Source organism: Peromyscus maniculatus, chromosome 17 (assembly GCF_049852395.1).
Source record: "Peromyscus maniculatus bairdii isolate BWxNUB_F1_BW_parent chromosome 17, HU_Pman_BW_mat_3.1, whole genome shotgun sequence".
NCBI lineage: Eukaryota > Metazoa > Chordata > Mammalia > Rodentia > Cricetidae > Peromyscus > Peromyscus maniculatus.
This window is the reverse complement of record NC_134868.1, coordinates 9,759,349-9,782,139: the sequence shown is the minus strand read 5'-3', so window position 1 is coordinate 9,782,139 and position 22,791 is coordinate 9,759,349. Positions and strand designations below refer to the sequence as shown.

At 43.4% G+C, this 22,791-nt stretch overlaps 1 protein-coding gene across 1 annotated transcript in view; it reads right to left on the bottom strand.

Annotated features, from left to right (window-relative positions):
- Klhl2 (kelch like family member 2) overlaps positions 1-22,791 on the bottom strand; it is a 113,091-nt gene that overhangs the window by 52,829 nt on the left and 37,471 nt on the right. Inside the window, exon 4 of the mRNA XM_076553833.1 lies at positions 22,278-22,399. Coding sequence (XP_076409948.1) covers positions 22,278-22,399 — 122 coding nt within the window. The remainder of the gene's footprint in view (positions 1-22,277; positions 22,400-22,791) is intronic.

The following is a 22,791-nucleotide window of genomic DNA, read 5'->3' as shown; positions in this document are numbered from 1 at the left end:
CCCTGTGCTGAGTGTCTGTCTCCCTAAGGAGTATAAATGCTATGACAGTAAGGACAAATCTGTTTTACCCCTGCTGGACTCTCGGGTCCTAGATGAATACCTACGTGCCGCCGAAATCAATCCACCTGAATGGAAATCAATTTGCTGCTGCCTTATAAAAACAGATACAATTTGGAGTGCTTCTTGATCAGACTTGCAAACACGATTTCTAGGAATATATTTGCATGTGACACTTTTTCGGTCCTACCTCAAAATCCTTTCTCTTGCTGAAGCCACCACCATAGTGACCACTCCCTGAGTTAACCATAGTGACCACTCCCAGAGTTAACTGATCTCCTTCATGAAGATATCACAGAGCACCCTGCCCCTAAGCCTCTGCCACAATCCTATATGACATATCACAATTTTTTAAAAAAATCTAATTTCTAAGCAGAATATACAGTATGGTATCCTTTTCTAAAAAATATTTATTTTATGTATTTTTTGAGACACAGTTTTACGATCTAGCTCCAGCTGCCTGGAGCTCACTATTTAGATGAGGTTAGCCTTGAACTCAAAGAGGCTGAACTCATATCTGCTCACTGCCTACATAAGCCAATAGGCCTGGAAACTTTAATCTTTTTAATTGTGTGTATGCATGTGCCTACATGTGGGGATACACATGTAAGTGGAGGTGCACATGGAGGCCAGAAGAGGGTGGTAGATCCCCTGGAGCTAGGGCTACAAGTGGTTGCGAGCAGAAGTATACCAGTACTGGAAATTGAACTTGGGTCCTCTGGAAAAGCTGCAAATACTTAGCCACTGAGCCTAGATCCTGTCTTCTCTGTGTATGTGTGTGTGCCTGTGTGTGTGTGTGTTTGTGTGTTTGTGTGTGTGTGTGTGTGTGTGTGTGTGTGTGTGTGTGTGTGTGTGTGTATAAGCCCCTCTGAGCACCACAGGTGTCCAGGTCTTCTATGTAGGGCAGTAAGAATGCTCTCCATGGTACTCTTCTTATAAACAGTAGCATCCTAAATGTTTAGGGAAAGATGAAGTAGAAGAGCAGGGTAGCTAATTAAATAAACCTCACTTAGTGCTATCTAAAATGCTATCATTTTAGGAAATAAAATCTTTTCACTTAGATATGGTAATTTCATAAGGACAAATTAAAGGCTATAGATACTATACTCAGGAGGAGCATTCCGTAATGAACAGGAAGGCGGGTGGGAGCACCACCAATTAGCGAAGAGAAGTAGAATGCTAGACAAGGAAGCCTGCGCCAAACAATTAGCGTCCCCGTGACACTTTTACCAGCTGCGCACTGTAAAGCAAGATGCGTTCAGCCCACCCCACACTGACAAGCCAAATTACACGTGCGAAGCCTTACTCAGACAAGCACATTTCTTCTGGTTGGCTATTAGAATCTATGGTGTATTTTCAGCTTGGGCATTACTCTACTACGGGAGAAATAATTTATATAGTACCTCTTTTAGATCCTTAGCCATTAGTGGTCTGTTTATTAAGAAACTACAAAGGTTCTGGGCACTACCTACATAAATAAGATGCTCCAATGTCTAAGAAAACTTGAGCGTGAAGTTGATGGTGGGGCCGCTGTAAACTCACAAAGTCACTGCTGAAGTGTGGGCTTTTATCAACTGTCCAACCCTTTGATGCACATCTCAGAAACAAGGACCTGAAAGCAAACAAGGAACTAGATGTCCAAGGGTAGGGACAGAGGGATGACATCATCTCCACACGTGAGGAAGCTGGAGGTTGCTGGACTTGAAGAGTCTCATTACGGGGATTAACAAATTAACTCAATGGGCAAAAATTTGCTATGTAAGCAGAAGGACCCGAATTAGTTCCCCTAGAATTCACAACTTAAAAAAAGGGCCAAGAAAATCAGCATGCGCCTCTACTCCCAGCACTGGGCAGGCAGAGACAGGAGGCCCCTGGAGCTTGTTGGCTAGCTCAACTGAACTGGTGAGCTCAAGATTCAGTGAGAGAATCTGTCTCTAATAAATATGTGACTGACTGACTGACTGACTGACCCAATATGTTGACCTTTAGGTCCTGTACACATGTTTATGATGTGAGCGCGCGCGCGCGCGCGCGCGCGCGCGCACACACACACACACACACACACACTCGTACACATGAGCACATACATAAAATCTCATTGTGAAATAAAATCAGTGGTTTTCACCAGCATGCACACATCTTCTACAATCTGGACCCGACTCTCGGATTCTAAGCAAGTCATGCTCCATGAGGCTGTTTTCTCAACTCCCTGCTCATTTACAGACACAAGATGGTTATAAGCCAAAGCACCACTGAGCAGCTCTAGCACCCGACTGCTGAGACCTCAGTAGGTACATGAAAGAAACAGGAAGGCTGTACTTCCTCTTTAGGAGATGCAGGACTACACCGGGCAGTTTGGAAACAGGAAGTGCTGTCTCTGGCGTCATGCCATCTTAGTCACAGTTCGACCTCTCAGAACTGGAAGCCTGGCAACCAGGAAGCAGCCCTGTGTTCTAACCACCCAACCAGAACTGGCCACCCTCTAAACACATCTACCTTGACTTGCTCTGTCCAACACGCCCTTACCTGATCTCCATCCCTTGAGATATCCGCCGATAGCAGGGTCCAAAAATAATCTTTGTTCAAGTAGTTCACATTGTAGTTAATATTAAAACGCCTCCAGGAGAAGTTCTGCCCAGAGGCATTTAAAGTTAAGAGACTGTCTACCAGACTATACCTGTGACCTGTGGATTTCCCAGAGGGATGGTCGAGGGGATGGGAAGCTTGGGGGCAGCAGGACCTCCAGTCGGCCTTCTTACAGCCCCAATTTCCATCTTCTCCAGCCCACTGGCTCTGACAGTGGCCCAGACATAGGAAGTAGACACCACCTGCCTTGTGTGCAGAGTTGTTGAAAAAGTAAAGGCAGTCAACCACTTAACACAGGGCTGGCCCATGATCACTGTCCCTAATGCAAGAGCAGTTTTGTTTTGTTTTCTGCAACTGATTCGAAGATTCAGTCCCATGACAAAGAAACACTAAGATCTGTTCTCTTCATCATTCGCAAGATGATATTCCGTCTCACATCGTTCAGACTCCCTTTTATAATCAAATGTTCTTAAAATGAAACCCGTCATTACCCATAATTAATATGTTAGTAACAAGCCCCCATCCCACTAAGCAGAAGCTATCTCCAATTAACAACTGCCCACCAAGGAAAAATCAGTCTTCTCCCACAGAATCTCACTGGGTATACAAACCACACTTAAGGGCAGGCCTCATGCCTAGCAGGAGATGGCCAACACAAAACGAACTCAGTGGCATATTTGGGGGGGTTCTTGTCTCATACTGCTTTGTCTGGCCTTCACCCCCCCCCCTGCAACCTTTCAGGTCTTTTGCTTATATATTATGGTTTCCAGTTTTGTGTTCTTAGGAGATTTCTCTGTGAGAGAATGTGTGTGTCTATACGTGTTTCTTGTGCTTTTTCTTTGGCTCTTTTTTGTTTGTGTGTTTTGTGTTATTCTGGTTTGTTTTTATTTTATTATTTTTTTAGATGACTGTTTTCTAATGAGAGAAAGAAAGGTGTGGATTTGGGCGGCTGGGATGATAGAGAAGAGCTAGAAAGAGTTGGGGGAAGGGAAACCAGGGTCAGGGTATATTTATGAAAATGATTTATTTTTAATTTAAAAAGATGTTAATGAATGCATTTTAAATATTCTTAAAAGACGTAATCGGGTGTCTACCTGTAATCGCAGTACCCGGGAGGCAGAGGCAGGAGGATAGGAGTACTACAAAGCTTCAGGTTAGCCTAGGCTAGATCTCTAGTTCTAGGCCAGCATGGGCTATCGTAAATGCCAGCAGAGGCTACATAGTAAGACCCTCCAAAGAAAAGTAGATGTGGTCAGAGGTGATTAACAGGAGAAACAGTGTGCATAAGAAAGGAGCAAAGCCATTCTGCCAGATCTCAAATACATAGAAATTAAAACAATGGGAAAGGAACATAACTACTAGTACAGTTACACACACACACACACACACACACACACACACACACACACGGAGACAGAGACAGTCAGACAGAGACAGACAGACAGACAGACAGAGACAGAGTGAGGCTATGACCCTAGAGGTATATGTTTGGGAATGTATTCTAAGAAAATAGAAAAACACACACACACACAAAACAAAACAGATTACATCAATAAATTTTACTGTAGTGTTTATTATTCATATGTCCAGGAAAAATATGTAACAATGTGGCAATGCTTGACTCAAATACTGTAAAGCAATATGATAAAATGTTTTACCACCAGCGATAATGAAAACCAATGAGCTGCTAGGTAACCTGGGCAAGGCTTGTACTCACACTTGACCTGCCTTAACCTCCCAGGCACCAGGATGATAGGTATGTGCTTGACAACCAGGCATCAAGATTAATGTGGCTTTTAAAACAATGACCACATCTCTGGGCTGTGGATGTAGTTGAATAGTACAGCATTTGCCTAACCTATGCCAGATCCTGGGCTCAATTTCCAACACCAGAAAATGCATAAAATAAATGTAGCAAAATAAAACTCCTAAAATATCCGCTTAACTTACAATGAAGTTTATTATTATTTATCATAGCGGCTTATAGTGAAGTTATAACATATTACAAAATAAAGTAGATGCGCAGCTTTAACACACAGCCACATTCGAAAAGCCTGATGACCAGCAAGTTAAGCAAATAAAGGGAAAACAGCTGGACATTCACACACACTGAATTTCTCCTGCTGTACAGAGGACATGAGTACAGACAGGGATCTGCGGGTGTCTACATCAGATCCTTCAGCGTCCTTCCTTCCCACACCTCTGGAATTTCTCAAACAACTAAAGAACAGACTATCACAAAGTTCATATCTGCTTTCCAAGAACATAACTTAGGGCTTGGAATGTAGTAAAGTGCTTGCCTAGCACGAAGGAGGCTCTGAGTTTAATCCCAAGCACCACATAAAACTGGGCTTGGTGGTGCACATCACATAGGAACAGGAAGCAGAAGCATGAGAAGTTCAAGGCTATCCTAAGCTACATAGTGAGTTCAAAGCCCTCCTGGGCTAGGTAAGATCCAACAAAATCAAACCAGCAAGCTGAAGAACCAATTCAGTGTCTGAAATAGAAAGTAGAAAGCGGTAAGCACCCTCAGCAGACCTCAAAATTTGCCTTTAAAACACTGAAGTATTAAGGTGCATGTTTAAGTTACTCGAAGGACAGTGGTAAGGTGTGTCTTCAGATGAGGAACTAAGGGTGATGCTTGCCTCTCAAAGGTGGAACACAGGCCCCTTAACAACTGTGGATGACAACTGCCAAGTTAAATGCCAAATACAATTGTCGAAACAATTTATCTCCACTGCCTCATCTTTGTGGCAATCGTTCCCTAGACTGATGGGAGTAATTCAGAGTTATTACATCTGCCCTCTTTTCTCCCTGATGTTCTCTTTCCCTTCTTGTTGACCTTTCTTCTATACCTGCATTCATTCTTCCTTTATTTTTCTTTCTCTCTTTCTTTTTTAACACAAGAGTTCCACTGTGCAGCCCTGGACAGCCTGGAAATCAAGGTCTCAGACTCACAGAGCTCTGTCTGTCAATGCGTCCCCTCAGTGCTGGTACAAACATGCACCGTCATGCCTGGCTTCATCTGTTTTTTAAATAACACACAATATTTTCCAGTGAGAGTCTTTAAAGTTTTAGAGAAGGCTGATTGTTTTCTGAGAAACAGCCCTAAATCACAACACAGTTCTATAGATACACACAAACAATAAAATCTTAACCCTTGAAGAACTATTTGAAGGGCTGGTGAGATAAATCAGTTGGTAAAGTACTTGCCTTATAAGGACTAAGTTCAACCCACAGAACCCACATAACAATGCCAGAGCTAGGCATGGTGGCACATGTCTTTAATCCCTGCACTCAGGAGGCAGAGGCAGGTGGATCTCTGTGACTTGGAGGTGATGGGAAGGTATCCCTGGGAATCACCAGCCATCTATCCTGGCAACTGATAAGTTCCAGGCTAATGAGGGAACTTGTCTCACTCAAGAGACAGATGGTGTTCCTGAGGGTCTGTAACATATGAGAGAGTCTGCTGGCCTCCACATTCATGTTCAAACACACGCACGCACGCACGCACGCACATACATACGTACGTACATTAAAAGGGGGAAATAGCTACTTGCCGGTTGCATGCTGTTATTCATAAGAAATAACATCTCTCCTCTGAACCCTGCCTGCATTAAATATTCATCCACCACCTCCCAACTTTGTGTCTCAAAGCTACTGTGGGACATAAAAAAAGACAGATGGTAAGATTAAATTGTTGCTAGAAAAAATAGAAAGAAAGATACATAGCAAAGCACCTAAGCAAAAAAATCAAATTAGATTTTACTTTATAGGAAATTAAGTCCACCCATCTTACTGAAAGCTTGGCTGACCCGAACAAGAACTTAATTACAGCATATCTGTTAAGCTCAGCACTGCCCATCAAAGCTCTTTAGACCTTTTCATAACACCCCAAACTGTTAACGTGAGTGCTTAGCAACACACTATATCACACAGTCAATACATATAAAGGATCACTCAGCAAAAAAAAGAAGAAACAAACTGCCAAAAAACCACCTAGCTGAAGCTCATAAACAGTACGGTGTGGATAGAGGGCAACCCAAATCACATCCTAGACACTCTGTTTAGACAAAGTCCAAAACAGCCCAGACTATTCTTATAGAAAGCACGTTGGTGGCCTGGGAAGAGGTGAAACACTTATTGGAAAGATGTCCAAGTTTCTACATGTTCAGTATCTTGATGCACCATGGGTCATAAGTAGCTGCACTTATTAAAATTCTGCAAACTACACAGTTAAGATCTAAATGATACTTCACTAAGGAAATGAAAATGAGCCCTTAAAACCCACACTAAGGGCTAAGGATGTAGCTCAGCCATGGAGCTACACACAATAGGCCCTTCATCACCATCAAAATACAACAGAAAATACAAACTGGAGTTTACCCAGAAGTCAACGGGTGGCATTCATAAGCCATACACCTGATTTTTTTTTAATGGAAAATAATGGCCCTGTCTAGTAGGGTCCAAAATTTAAAATAAATCAAAACAAAAACATCAAATGCAGTTATGTAACCAAACGTCTACAGTAGCATTCAGAGACTTCATTTAAAATAGCAATTGGTGTCAGAAAGATGGCTGGCTCGCTGGGTACGGTGTCTGGTCTGCAAACACGAAGAACCAGATTCAGATCCAGAGCACCCACAGTAAAAAGCTGGGCATGCACCTATAATCTATACATTGGGAGGTGGAGATAGGAAGAGCTCAGAGGCTCACTAGCCAGCCAGTCTGGCCAACTGAGAAATACCAGGTTCAATAAGAAACTCTGTTTCAAAAAATAAGGTGGCAAGCAATAAAGGAAAACACTTAAGTCAACCTCAGGTATACACCCCAGACCACACTAACATCATGAATACATATTAGTGATGTATTCAGTTTTTCACAATTGAAATTTCAAAATCAACAGATTATCAAAAGTACAGGAATCTTCTTAACCTACCAATGAGACAAAGACGTCAAACTTCAAAAGGTCATACTAACTTTAAAATGTGTACAGCCATCATGCTTGGCTTTACAAAATTTGTTTGATTTGAAACTTAACATGCCAGATCCACAAATAATTGAATTTCAGGCTTTCTTAACCGCCAAGTGCTGTGGGATGGTCTGTATGTCAAATTGCTCTGATTGGTCAATAAATAAAACACTGATTGGCCAGTGGCTAGGCAGGAAGTAGGTGGGACAAGGGGAGAGGAGAATTCTGGGAAGCAGAAAGCTGAGGCAGAGAGACACTGTCAGCTGCCGCCGTGATCAGCAGCATGTGAAGACACCGGTAAGCCACCAGCCACGTGGCAAGGTATAGATTTATGGAAATGGATTAATTTAAGCTATAAGAACAGTTAGCAAGAAGCCTGCCACGGCCATACAGTTTGAAGCAATATAAGTCTCTGTGTTTACTTGGTTGGGTCTGAGCGGCTGTGGGACTGGCGGGTGACAAAGATTTGTCCTGACTGTGGTCAAGGCAGGAAAACTCGAGCTACAGCTAAGCCTGTTTGGAGAGAAATACTCAGGGCACTGGCAGCCAGGTGGGTTCCAATGTGCCACACACAGGCTCTATACCTAGGCAACAGGAAGCAAATATCAACGCCCACGAAAAGCTCCTGTCTGCTGAGGCTTTTTACCTCTATTTTTTCAGTATTGTTCAAAATTATTACAGCAGTGCTATAATTTTCAGTGTTATAATCAGGGTCAAGTCGCTTTTGTCCACAAAGATAAATGTCTTTTATGTGCCTCACAAAGTGATTAAAAACATCAGTCTCAGAATGATTCAACCGTGTGGACATCTTGAAGGATTACATACTTTAATGACACAAAGCCACATGTAAATTAATTACTGAAGCTTCTGGAACACCCAGCTGTGTCCCAAACAAGGACCCAGAGTACGTCAAGGCTTGTACCCACTGAGTTCTAGAAGATGTTATCAGGATAAGGCTTTCAATTTCTCCAACTCACTGACTGTAACAACCTTCCCATAGCAAATTTAAATAAGATTTTTCTGTTCTCTGTCCTCCTAATGTACATGGAATAAAACACAACTTAACTGCAATGATTGGAAAAAGCATGTTCTAGCTGCTCAACTATTCCACCAAAATTAGACTTCCACAAAACAACTCAATTGTAAATAACTGAAAATTTTTCTGTCTTTGGATAATACCAAACCTACATGTCTGCCATCCTGGAGAGGTTGATAAAACATGTTAGAAGATTACTAAATATTAGAATATCAATGACACAACCTCATTGATCAGTGAGTATAATGGTTGACTATCAACAATCATTTATTCTGAGGTTTTGCTCCAAGGGATTCTTAGATATGATTTTTTTTTCAAGTTTTAAGTTTTATGCTTTCTAGGCACATCATCTAAGGACATGTTTTCTATCACACAGTAAAACTGAATATAGGTAGAAGGCAAAAGGCCTCCACATGTTGTGCTCGGAGACATAACATTTTTTCACCAGCCACTGCATGTCAAACCAATCGAATAGGTTATTATAAATCAAGTATACATCATGGTACAACAACCACTCCAGCGTTTTATCTCAACACTAATCCAAACTCAAAAAACTCACTATATGGAGAGAACTCTGTAGCAAACTAACAACAACAACAACAATAAATGCCCTGATTCAGAATATATGGTGTCAGACGGGCCACTTTTACCCAGTGATACCAGGCAATCTTGATGAGTTGTTCATCTTCCTTTTTATTGCTGTCCATTTCTTATTTCTGTTCAACACTCATGAAGCCTCTTTAATATTTCTGCAAGCTTAAACTGGTGCATTTTACAGCATTTCCATGATATGGCAAGACATTATTGCCTTCACTTAATGGCTGAGGAGACAGAAAGGTTAATGCCCTACTCAAATCTATTCTTGAAGCTAATGGTAATTCGGGACTTGAGCTGTAAATGATCACATGATAATTAGCCAGGGTCTAGTGGCCCATGGAGTTTCCTAGCAGAGAACCACTCTAAGGGCTTATTATTATTTTCTGAGTTGTGCGACTGTCGTTTAAACACGCAGCATTATACACTTAAGTGATTATGTCCTGAGAGGCCAGTAAGAACACTTAACGAGACTGCTCAGGGGATGCTCTTGTTCACCTGCAAGCTAAGTCTCCTACTGAACTTCCACTCTTGTGGTACTTGAACAACTTCTAAACATACAGCCGCTGTGAAGGAAGAAAGGTCAACCTACTGAGATGACCAAAGGGCACTAATGGGAGAGCAGACCTGCAAAGGGACATGTCAGTAAGCATAAAATATAACCAAGGGATGGGAGACACAGCTCCACTGTAGAGTGCTGGCCTAAGAGGCTCATGAGGTTAAGGGTTTACTCCCCAGCACAGTGGTGGGGGGCAGGCCAGTCCATAATCAAATATATGGTTGTGATCTCTTTTAGAAGAAAGTATTTTTTTAATAGTGTAGATGTCCACATTATTAAATATCCACAAGGGATTTCAAAAGAACTCAAAATTCCTGGGCCCCCTGGTTGAGAATCGCTACCTTAGTGATCTACCCTTAGTGATCTACCATAGCTAGTAGAGTTAACTATCGACATCCATTCGTGCCCAGGGAAGAAAAGCACAACCACCAGTGTACTAAATAAACAGGCTATGTGGACAGCAACTGCTTGTTAAGGTTTTCCGAGTACACCTATGGAAGGTGGGGGCGCTGGGTTTCATGGTGCAGAGTCAATACCCACATCGTGTGAAACACGGTTCTAGAACAGACTGAGAGTTCAGTAGGACCACCCCCACCTCTTCATCTCAAACAAAAATCTTTCTTCCCTGGGAGTCCATATTCCCCACATGATGCTTTGATTACAAATTCTATCACATAACTAACTAGATTCGGTAATCACACTCATTATTCCACAGTCCATACACACATAACATTCCATAGAAATACCTATGGCCCTACTGAACATATAAGATTATTAAGGCTCATGTATTAATCTTTTAATTTTGACTAACCTGATCTACTTCCCAAGAGTTCAACCAACCCTAATGAAACGGTTTCTAAAGCTACAAAGCCAAGAAACAGAATGGGAAGTCAAGGTCCAGCCATCACTCTGAGGTTGTCTGCACGGCTCCCCATCTCAAGCAGGCCCATCTGCATGTCTGTTCACTGAAGGAAAAACCTACTTTTGGGATGACTACTGAGTACTTACGCTTCCCAGGTAGTCTCACTGTCGCATACTGGGCATTTCCATATTAGAAATGTACCCAGAAGAATGCAATCTGGAAGGCCAGAGAGACAGATCAGAGGAATCCTTCCCACCAAGCCTGGGACCCACACTGTGAAAGGGGGAAACTGACTCTCAAAATTATCCTCTGGTCACATGTGCACTGTGGCACGCACACTCACACGTGTACACATATACGCAGTAGATAAATAATGCAGTCTGGGATAAAAAAGGAAACAGAAAATGTAGCATGAATTTTAATTGGTCCTAATAATAAAAAACTGGAGTCAGAGATTGGGGTAAATGGTGAAGGATCAAAGACGCAAAGGAACTAACCACAGTCACCTCTTACCTCCATGATGACTCAGACCGAAAGAGGGCTGAGCTTCTGTCTCCTCCCGCCTTATATTCATTCCTCTCTCCACCCAGCCATATCACTTCCTGTCTCCACCTCCCTAGTGCTGGGATTAAAGGCATGAGATCCCAAGTGCTGGGATTAAAGGTGTGTGTCTCCACTGCCTGGTCTCTATAATTAAATAACTAGTGGTTAGCTCTGCACGCTGATCTCCAGGCAAGCTTTATTTGTCAGAACACAAGCAAAATATCACCACACACACACACACACACCTTTTTGTCTAAAATAAAACAAGGTTATAACTAATATAAGAAAAACGGGGAAATGTGATATTCATTTGTGTGTGTATACATATATAAATACTCAAGTAACAATGTGTTCATCCAGTTAGTAACAAACTCAGTCATGAACCTACTATTTAGCAAACTTTTCCCTCCCATGCCCCATGTAAACCCACACTCCACAGCAAGACTTTTTACATGACAATCTAGAACTCAAAAGTTTCACAGAACATGGAAACTTTCTAGCACCTATTTCCTATTCCACTCTTGAGCGACAGCCTTTAGACATGACTAGAACTTCCTAATCTCTTATGATGACTTACTGAAATTATCCCACTAACTGGGCACCGTCCCCACCCAAAATAACAGCAGAGCTTCACGACACGCCGATGTCAACCCCCACGGGTACTTCCTCCTCCCTACACCTAGCTTCCTCGAAGCTCACATCCTCTCAATCTCCTTAGTGAGACTAGCCAATGGCATGAGTCACTGCTGCTCATTCGCCAACGGCCTTGTAAAAACCTGAACCCCAATTCTCCTCCACAGCACAGCTTCTGACAGGCTTTGAAGATCTTCAGATCCAGACAGTGAAAACACAAACAACGGCTCTGAAGCGGGGAACCGCAGCTCACACACCCATCTTCTCCCCCACGCCTCTCAATCACCTACCCATGTGTTCTCCCCCTGGATTTCACTAATACGGACGGATGACAGAAATGTGGGACACGGCGAGTCACTCGGCCCAGCTCAGGTGACTTAAACCTGTCAACGTGCAAACCGCTAAAGATGAATAGTGGTGGGATCAGGCCACAGTGCGGGTGGCTTCCACTGCAGCATTTTAAAGCCGTAGCTCTCTGCTCATCATCTCTATATGGAGATGGCTGAGTGTGACTGAAGAAAGTCACACAACCATTCTAGCTGGTTGTTCTGACTACAAATCTCAAGCGAGCTCTCAACAGGATAGTTCTACATACTGTGTGCTTCGTGAGCAAATTCACCTTTGTCCTTTCCAAGATGAGGACTTGGCATTGCTGGTCTCTTCTTCAATCTCCAGTATCTCTTTTCCCCGTCTTCATCTAGGCAGGTAACTTACCACCACCCCCATCTTTACAAATACAGGCAGGCTGACGGACATCTAACCTATCCGCCACTAGCCTACTTAAACCCATAAACATGTGTGCATTTCCTCTGGTTCAACAGTGGAACAACTTTTCTTGTTCCCACCCCAGGTACATCCCTCTACTTTGTTTCAGATCTTAACCTTTATCAATTTTGTAAAACCTTCCCAAGTATCCCCTTCTCTCATTCTCTCTCCTGTTTTCACCAAGCTCTGCTTCTCTATGAGTCATTCTGACTGCTGTAGAACCTTGCTTTAAGATACTAGCACTAAGAAACAATCCCCCCCATTACCCTCCTCACCCCCTTCAGCCAGCACATTTCTCTCGGATTTCAGAGCAAAAGGCTTTGGATGAGCAGCCTGTGATCTCTGCCGTCTCCAGTCCACTCCAATCAAGTTCTCATTCTCACCACCACATCCAAATCTTCAGGGCAGTATCGACTAGTGTGGCCCTCTGATTCACCATCCACTCTGGAACTTCTCAGTACAGTAGCACTAATCAGACAAGACACCAGATAATCAGGACAAAGCGAGACTGTGCGAGGTAAACCGCTGAGTAATAACACCCACCCTCATGGCGCTGCCCCAGCCAACGTCAATCACTCTCCACTCTTGGCTTGTCGCAAACTACCAGCATCTTTCCTCCGAGTACTCCCTTCTCTAAAACTAGCTTCCTGCTATCTAACTGGCTACTCATCTGCTCATCCAGACTGCAGAAACGACCCCTGGCCTTTCATTCTCTTTTTCCTTCCATTCCCTACGCTACCAGCTCAAAGTGATGGCACCTAGTTCAGTGACCTCCACAGCGCACCTAAGTGCCAAGTTCGTGAAACCTGATCCTTTCTCACCACAGAACCAAACCTGCTCAACATCACTTTAGAAGGACACTTCAACAGTCAAACGGAGCATTACCAAAAAAGAACTACTAATTCCCCAGTCCCCGCTATCTCCAAACTGTGCCCCCATCCCATGTCTTCACCATCTGAAACAATACACGACTGTCTGCTACACTAAACCTTTATCACCCTCGAGGCAAACACCAATTTCATTGGCCCCACCTCCAAACATCTCCCAAATCTAATAACCACGATTCACCACTTCATGGCAAACACCCACCCTCTCAGTTGACCTACCCCGACAGGTATCTAAATGACCTCGGGAGTGGGAGACGGCACCTGCTCTTCCAAAGGACTCCGGTTTGATTCCCAGAACCAATATGGTAGACTACAACTGTTCACAACCTAGGCCCAGGGGATCCACTATTCTCTTCGGGACTCTTTGGGCACCAGGCATGCATGCAGTGCACAGACAGACATACAGGCAAATACCTAAACACATAAATAAAACTTTTAAAAATGAAATAAAGGACCTCCCAACTTTCACTATTATACCTACAATCCATCTTCCACTCAGCAACTGGAAGAAGGAAGTAATGTCTAAAACCTGCATATAGAATAAAACCCCACCTCCTCACTAACATAAATTCCTACTTCATCTGATCTATTTACCTTCCCAATGTCATCTCTCCATTCTTTCCATAATAAAGAAGAGACCACTCTCCTCAAATGATAATCACCTTATGCTAGGCACAGTGGTGCATGCCTTGAATCCCATCATGGGGAGGCAGAGGCCAGCCTCGTCTACAGAGTGAGTTGCAGGAGAGCCAATGGCCATGTATAGAGACTCTGACTCAAAAAACCAAAGACAAACAAAACAAAACATAAAAGCCAATAAACCTTTTACTTTTTGACCTTAAGTATGCCCAGCTTCCTGCCATCACTATACATGATGTTCCTTCTGCTGGGGATATTCTCTGCTTCATCTCTCTGTCCCTCCTTACTTCTCTTCATTCAGCTTTCTGCTCAAGTGAGTCCTCCCCAGAGCACAGTAATAATTCAAAATTATCCTGTTTACCTGAGGGCTTATTGTTTGCCTTGCCCCCGCCCCCAACAACAACATAAAGGTTTTCCAGACAGAGACCTTGTCTCCTTGTTTGACATTGGATCGTCAATGGACAGAACCCTGCCTGGCACATACTAAACCCTCCATAAATATTTAACAGATGATCGATCGAAAACTGGAATCCGTCAAGATCACTATTGGCAGTGAGGAAAAGAACATGCAAACTGAACAGCTCGGAAGTGAGAAAGGAGAAGGTACAAGCCACGTGTGGGAAACAGCGGTGGTTACCCACTCTGGTCCAACTGGTCACCTGTCCAGTCCACAGCCAGATGCTTCAAACCTCTGGTCTTCCAGTTCAGTGCTATTTACCAAACAAACAAACAACAAAAATCCTGTCCAAGACTGCCAAGTTAAGCAAACTCCAAGCCAGTGTTTACAGTCTGGCCTGCCATGAACCCAGCTGTCCTGTACATGAGTGTGCTCCCCGAAGCCACAGTGTGGGCCCCAAAGCCTCACATGCCAAGTCCCAGATCTTGGGCTTGCTCTCTAGCCCCGTGTAGGAACAGACACTCCAAAATCCCAAACATACTTGACTTTGGTCACGCCAATCACCTCTCCCTTAGCCAAATTTCTTTATGGATAAGCTAGGATATAGACGCTATAGGATTATCAGTATCCCCTCCTCCACGACAATCATCCCCACTACCATTTGTGTTTAGTACCAGGAACTGAGTTTAAAGCTCTCACATCCACATACCAGTAGCTCTTCGTGTGGTAGCTCTTCGTGTAACAGACACTGCTGTCTGCCTCTTCCACTTCTACCTCTGCCATCACTTCTACCGTTACCACCACCTCCATCTACTACTCCATTTCACCTCCTCAACCCCCACTCCATTTCTACCATTACTGCCAGAAGCACCACCAGGAGCAGCATCACCACCCGCACCAGCACCCTCATCACCATCACCACCACAATCTTCTCCACCATCACCAACACCATCTCCTCTATCATCACCAACAACATCACTACAATTTTCTCTTCCATCACCACCATCACTACCACCACAACCTTCTCCACCATCACCCTCATCACCAACACCACCTCCTTCACCATCACCATTACCACTCCTCCATGAGCACCAACACCACGTGCTCCACCACCATCATCACCACCACCACCACCACCATCATCATCATCACCAACACCACCTCCTCTACTGGCACCATTATCAGTATCCCCTCCTTCACCACGACAACCATCCCCACTGCCATTTGTGTTTATTATCAAGAATGGATTTTAAAGCTCTCAAAAGTGCTCATTTTGAATTTGTTCCATTTCTAAAGAAATGAGATATTCCTGTCCCAAACAATTCCGGCTGACGCAACATATAACTTCCATGAATTACTTAAAACTCACCCACTTAAAACTATCAAATCCCCCTCCAATGACAGCACTCCAATACAAATGGAGCTAAAAGATGAATGTTCATAAAATCACTGTGTGAGTGAGCACTTGTTTACATAGCACTATTTATTAATACTTTTGTTTTTCACACTTTATTATTACCTTTGGTTTTCACACTTACATCAAGTGAAAAACACCTACTTTTAGCAAGCCAAAACATACCCCAAAGCTGAAAAGTCAAAATGTATGGAACAAAACTACAAATCTAGTAAAAAAAATAAACAGTGAAAAAGTTGAAATGTTTTAGAGTCTCCAAAAATGCTAACACCTAGCTTAAGTAACCTTGGGATATGGGAAATTTTCTTTTCTATTATAAAAGTCTCGATCTTTTCTTTTCTCTCTGGTGGTACAGGGATCTAAGCCAGGGCCTTGCACAGTCTAGGCATGTGCTCTACAATGGAACTATATATCCCCAGTCAATATTCTTTAATTTATAAAAGTCTCTTTATAAAGATGGGGAAGATGATGCATTAGGTAAAGTATTTGCTGTACAAACACAAGGACCTGGGTTTGATCTCTAACATCCAGACCGAAGAGAAAAAGGGAGGGAGGGAGGAAGGGAGGGAGGGAGGGAGGGAGGGAGGGAGGGAGGGAGGGAGGGAGGGAGGGAGGGAGGGAGGCAAAAAAGAAAGACAAACGGAAAGGACAAGCCCGCCTAATGTGGGGTCGGCACCACACATGCATAATTCCAGCACTGGAGAAGCAATGACAGAATGATCTCCGGGGCTTGCTGGCCACTAGTCAAAGCAGTGAGCTCCAGGTTCAAGGAGAGATTGTATCGGCAGCTAAGAGTTCTTGGTGGGCAAGCATGAGGACTGGAGTTCAGATCCCAACACCCACGTATAAACCAGGCATGGCCCTATATCCCTATAATATCAGCACGGAGAGGGGTGGGGAAGAGGATTGCTGGATCCCAGTCTAAGCAAAACATGCAAGTTCCAGGTTCAGAGAGAGACCGTGCCTCAAAAGAATAAGGCAGAGAGTGATGCAGGAAGCTATCCAATGCCTGCCTCTGGTCTCTGCGAGTATACACACTCGTACGCATCTATCACACATATGCAACACACACACAGTAACGTGAAGAGCAAAAAAGACACCAGTACTGACCACTGGCACACACTAATGTGTATGCATACAAATAAAATAAAATCTCTTTATAAGTTGGATGGTGTTGAACAAATTATTTAAGCACTCTGAGCCTATCTTTTTAATTGCAATCGGTACATACCTCAGATAACACTACAAACATTTAGTGAGATAAATACACACACATATAATGCATAGTCTATGGTTGGAGATATACCTGATTAAAAATGCTGCTTTAATAATGTTCACATACACAATCATATGTTTTTATTTTATGCATCTATGGTTTTTGTATTTTTTGAGACAGGGTTCTTACTATGTTGCCCTCTGTTGGAGTCACACCGGTCCTCGCACCCACAGATCACCAGGGAAACCAGCAATGTTAAACACACAAGGGCCTCTCCTCAGTGGAAGAGATAAAATACCTGTTTTCCTGCCCAGAAGGCTGGGATTGGATATTGTTTAGGATCCGGTGATCCTTTTGCTATCTGTGGAGGCAGACCTTGCCCAAATCTCCCAGAATGCTCATCCCAGACTCTCCCTCCCTAGACAGTTATCTTTAGCTCCCAGTTGAACCCACTCTTGGGGAGATGTCACAGGTATTTTACATACTGCTGACCTCTATGCTAACTTCATCAGAAACCACAGCAGATTAGCCTTTTAGCTGCAGAACCCACCCTCATGGTCACATGTCCTTTGTAAAGGAGTGTCTAAGTAGTCATATCGTAAGCTTTTTAGTATACCTGGAATGGGAATGGATGCTGCTAGAAACTTTTCCCCAAATTATACTGTGTTTTAAATATGCCGACGAAGTCGATCTGAACCAGGTTTTCATTCTCATCTCTTCATGGATCACTGCCTGCATCGATGCCTGCAGGGTCCCTCTGCTATCCTCGAACTCATGGCCCTCCCACTTCAGCCTCCCTCATGCAGAGGGAGGTTCTCACTTCCTCCACAGGGGTCACATGTCCGACATCCTGTCTATCAGATATTTACATTACAATTCATAACACTAGCAAAATTCCAGTTATGAAGTAGCAACAAAATAATTTTATGGTTGGGGGTCACCTCAACCTGAGGAGCTGTATTAAGGGGTCGCAGCATCAGGAAGGTTTATAACAGCTGAGCTACTACTATCACAGGCATGTGTCATATGTTAGTATCACAGGCATGTGTCATGTTAGTATCACAGGCATGTGTCATATGTTAGTATCACAGGCATGCGCCACAATGCTGGGCTGGCTATGGCTTCTTACAGTAGTGAGAAAGAAGGAAAATGTACATGGATCTTCTGAAAGCATGCAAAAGTTCAGGCATATTCTTTTTCCCCTCCCCTGAGGAAAAGCTTAGAGGCGTCTGTGACTGGAGACATTTAAAAGCCCTTTTAACAGCAGGCTGCAGCTTTGTTTTCTTTATTCCCTAGATTTATAACATTTATAAAGTCTGCTAAGAAGCAAATTCAGACATGCGGTAGCACATTTTAGCCAGTTAGGAAGAAGGCAGAAAAGACAATATGCTATTTGTACAAAGAGGCCGAACTAGAGCGAGGTCATGGGGAAATACAGGTTTTCCTTTCACCTTCCCTTGAGAACCCAAATGACTGTAAATTCATCTAGCTCAAATTATTCATCAACTTTGAAATATATGAAACAAAACAGTCAAACTCAAAGTTTAAAAATACCTAACAAAAAACCAACAGTACTACCAAGGGGTGAAAAAAATCAAAATCAAGGAAACTTGAAATAGCCTTATTGCTTATATAATACAGAGAGATTCTTCCTTCTTTGGAGTGAAATCCTCAAATTACTCATTCCCTCACTGTGACTCAAAGTTAGCAGCCTTCACCTCAAATAGCTATCATGGTGTTTTAAATGTATGCAACAGGAGACCGCTGGGAAAAGGAACTCCTACTAGAAGACAGGAGAAACAGGACAAAGGTCCTCTTCTGTCACCAGCTGACCGAGAGACAGCTGGTCCCAAGTACCCTAAAGCGCCGAGAGTCTCGACAAAACACATGACCCCAGAGACACTTGTCACACTGTCACTCAGCTTTGCTTCCAAATCAGAGGCTTAGAAAAAGGAGTTCGTCTTGCAAAAGATTTGATTCTAGGTCTGATGTGAAAATCAAGCAACAACAGCAAAAATTTGCATTCTATAGTGTTCTGTTCTCACCACCCATTCTAGAAAAAAACAGTACACAAGGCAGCCAGCCTGGTGTCACCAGGTAACCACTTAAGACTTCAACATAACCGTCCCGAGGTCACCAGTCACCTCTGGCGCACTGCCCCTTTCCTCAGAATGGTCTGGACTGGATAAGAAACTTTAAACAACATACAGACAGACAGAGATAATCAAAGCAGAGTAAAGAGAAGTTTGACACTCACTCATCTATACAGCCTTACCCTAGAGTCCACTAAAAACTACTAGCTCCAGAAAGTCCCAAATGTCTTTTCACAACATGGGCTTTCCAGTGGACTACAAAATACGGATTTTATTAAACCAGGGTACCCCTAAGCTAAAGAAACCCCCTCCCTCTCTAAAGGAAAGCTATAGAACTAAGAAGGCCGCCCAACGCAACTTTGAGAATGTACTTCTGTAAGGGCTCTGCAATGCCCACAAGGCAAATCATCACGGCAAGGAGTTCCTCTCAAAGGCTGTGACTAATATATTAAATCGGGAGTGTGACAGTTATTAAAAGAAACCTGAGAGGTGTTCTCACTTCTCACAGGCAATGTTCCCACAGTAAAAACTGCTACAAACTACAGGAAGGACAGAAGTTACTGTTTAGACTCTCAGGCCTGCACATCTTCAGCAATCTCCCTCCACATGGCCATTCCGTGTCACAGAAACCTGTAACCCATCTGCTAGATAGGTATCACGCATAAGGACCCTCATGCACATCAACAAATAAAAAGCATAACAAAGGAAAACCAAGGTACTTTCTTATTGAAGACAATGTCTCCGGAACCCACAAATAGTTTAAATATACAGAAAAGCCCAGAAGGAGGTGACGTATTGCAACCTACTCTCATTTCCTGACATAATGCCAACACATTCCTCCACACTAAAACACATGTTCATTCAAGGTTCTGAAGAGGGCAGAGTGGGTAAAGTGGTTGCTATGCAAACATAAAGACTTGAGTTCAAATCCCCAGAACCCACACAAAGCCGGGTACAGTAGGATGTATCCTAATAATACCAAAGTTCCTACAGCAAGACAGGAGACTCCCTGGAAGCCTGCTGGTCAGCTAACCTGGCGCAGTGTTGAACAACAAAGAGACCCTGCCTCTAACAAGGTGGAAGGCAAGAAATGACGCGCAAGGTTGTCCTCTGATCTCTGCATGTGTACCATAGCATGCATGCTCCACCACAGATTTAAACAAACAAAAAACTGGATGGATCATTAAGCATATGATCCGATCACCCTTAGTCACAACTCCAAAACGCATGGTAGATTTTCAAACATTTTACCTCGTAAGTGAAAGGTCCAAGCCAAGTCTATACAGTCTATAAAGAGAATAGTTCAAAGGATCGCCAGGAGCATCAGCTTCCTGCAGCTAACATTTTACACTTAGCAGGCATCAGGCCAGGACAGCGGTTCTTCAGTCTCTGTTCAATACGAGGGAGAACATTTCCGCCCGTCAGGGGCAGGAAATATGGAGCCCCTATCTGATCTGTCCCAGTAGAACTGAGAAGCTGATTCTTCAGAGTTTGGTCCTAGGGGCTGCTGAGATGGCTCAGCAGCAGAGAACGCTTGCTTATTCTTCCAGAAAACCAAAGCTTGGTTCTCCACATGCATGCTGAGAAGATGACAAGCAAGTCCAGCTCCAGGGGTCATGAGCGGTTGAACACACACACACACACACACACACACACACACACACACACACACACACACACACACATGGCATACACTCACACAAACCCAGGCATATAAACTAAAAGCTTTAAAAACAGTTCTCTTTGTTGTCCTTAAAACACAGTATCCCTACTGAAGGGACTAAATAAATACAAACATTTAAATGTTGATGGGGGGAGTCCGGCCTGTGGGATTCTTGCATGCAAATATTAACATGTCCATTCACTGCAGAAATCCATAAAAGGGGAGCGTCATGCACACCCATTACCCTATGACACAGCACACAAAAGAAAAGCCATTCTGTTGAGTTGGAAAAAAAAGTTGCCAAACAAATACAAAATAAACACACCCAAATTTAAATTCTATGCATGCCTGTCGTGCGCTCATGTACTTGAATCAATGCATGGCTCAAGGGATCTGTCTCAAAAAGAGAACAGCAGCTGACCTTCTCAGGAAGGAGAAGATGGTTATGTGAGGAATATTCACAGAAAAGAGCCTGTCCTCGTCACTGTCCTATCGCTGTGAAGAGGCACCAGGACCAGAGTAACTTATAAAAGAAAGCATTTAATTGGGGCTTGCTTACAGTTTCAGAGGTTTAGTCCATTACCACTGGGGATGACATGAAGGCAGACATGGAGCTGGAGCAGTAGCTAAGACCCACATCCTCATCCTCAGGCCAAGAGAGAGCCACTGGGTCTGGCTTGAGCCTTTGAAACCTCCAAGCCCCACCCCCAGTGACACACTTCCTCCAACAAGACCACACCTCTTAATCCTTCTAATCCTTTCAAAGAGTTCCACTCCCTGGAGACTAAGCAGTCAAATATATGAGCCTGTAGGGACCGTTCTTATTCAAATCGGGGCTGTTTTAAGAAGAAACTTCCACTTTTTTTCAGCCACATCCTTCCACGGCACTTAAAACATTTATACATTTATTTTACGTACATAAAGCATTTGTTCTCTATGGAAAATAAGATGCCACATCAAATTTTGGCTAAATTCCGGATTTACTGAAAGAGGATACCCAATAAGGAACGAATGAATGTTGGCAGTCAAAAACATCCTTTGTAGACTTTATCCTTCAAAGGAATAAAGAAAAACTGTGGGCTGCATGAAGCAGGAGCCATAAAGACTGTGACAGTGTTGTCACAGAGAGGGAGCATTACTCAGAGAGATAAAAGATGTGTCTCAGATCCGAGAAGATATATAAAAGGGACTGAAACACCATTAAGAAGATGTAGTCATCCCCAATATCCCTCAGAAAATAAAATTTCAACAATGAATCTTATTACTGATGGCACGAACTGTATGCTGTGTGGGAATGTGTTTTTTAGATTAGAAAAACAGCACACATAAAGAGCTAAGCGGCGTGAAGCGTCTGCTCTTACCTGTACATTTTCTTCTGTGACCTGAATTTCTGCGGTGTAAACATAATCAATTAACATCCTCAGGGTCCAGCCGTCGACCTCTTTGATTCGAACTCTCTTTGCTCGGCTCTCGCTCATCTCACCTAAAACACCAAGGAATGAGGTGAAGTTATCTCGGGACGCTGCTCTGACCAATACCAACACCAAGAGAGACTGATCCATCTTCCTGCCACTCACTCGATTAGGCAGGCAACAGGATTGGCCACTGCTGCAGGCCTCAGCCATTCCACTGAAAGGTGTCCAGAGCCAACCATAAACTACCTCAGCTTGGCGTCTGAACCTGAAGATAACCTTACAAGAACGAAGGTGCCCTGCACCCAGCTGCATGAACTGCACCCAACACTGGCCACGCACGCTGCTGAGCAGCATGCCCTGATGGATTCCTTTCTGTGGTGTTGTGTTGTGTTGTTTTGTCGGGTTGCGTTTGGGGACAGGGTTTCTCTGTGTAGCCATGGCTGTCCTAGAACTCACTCTG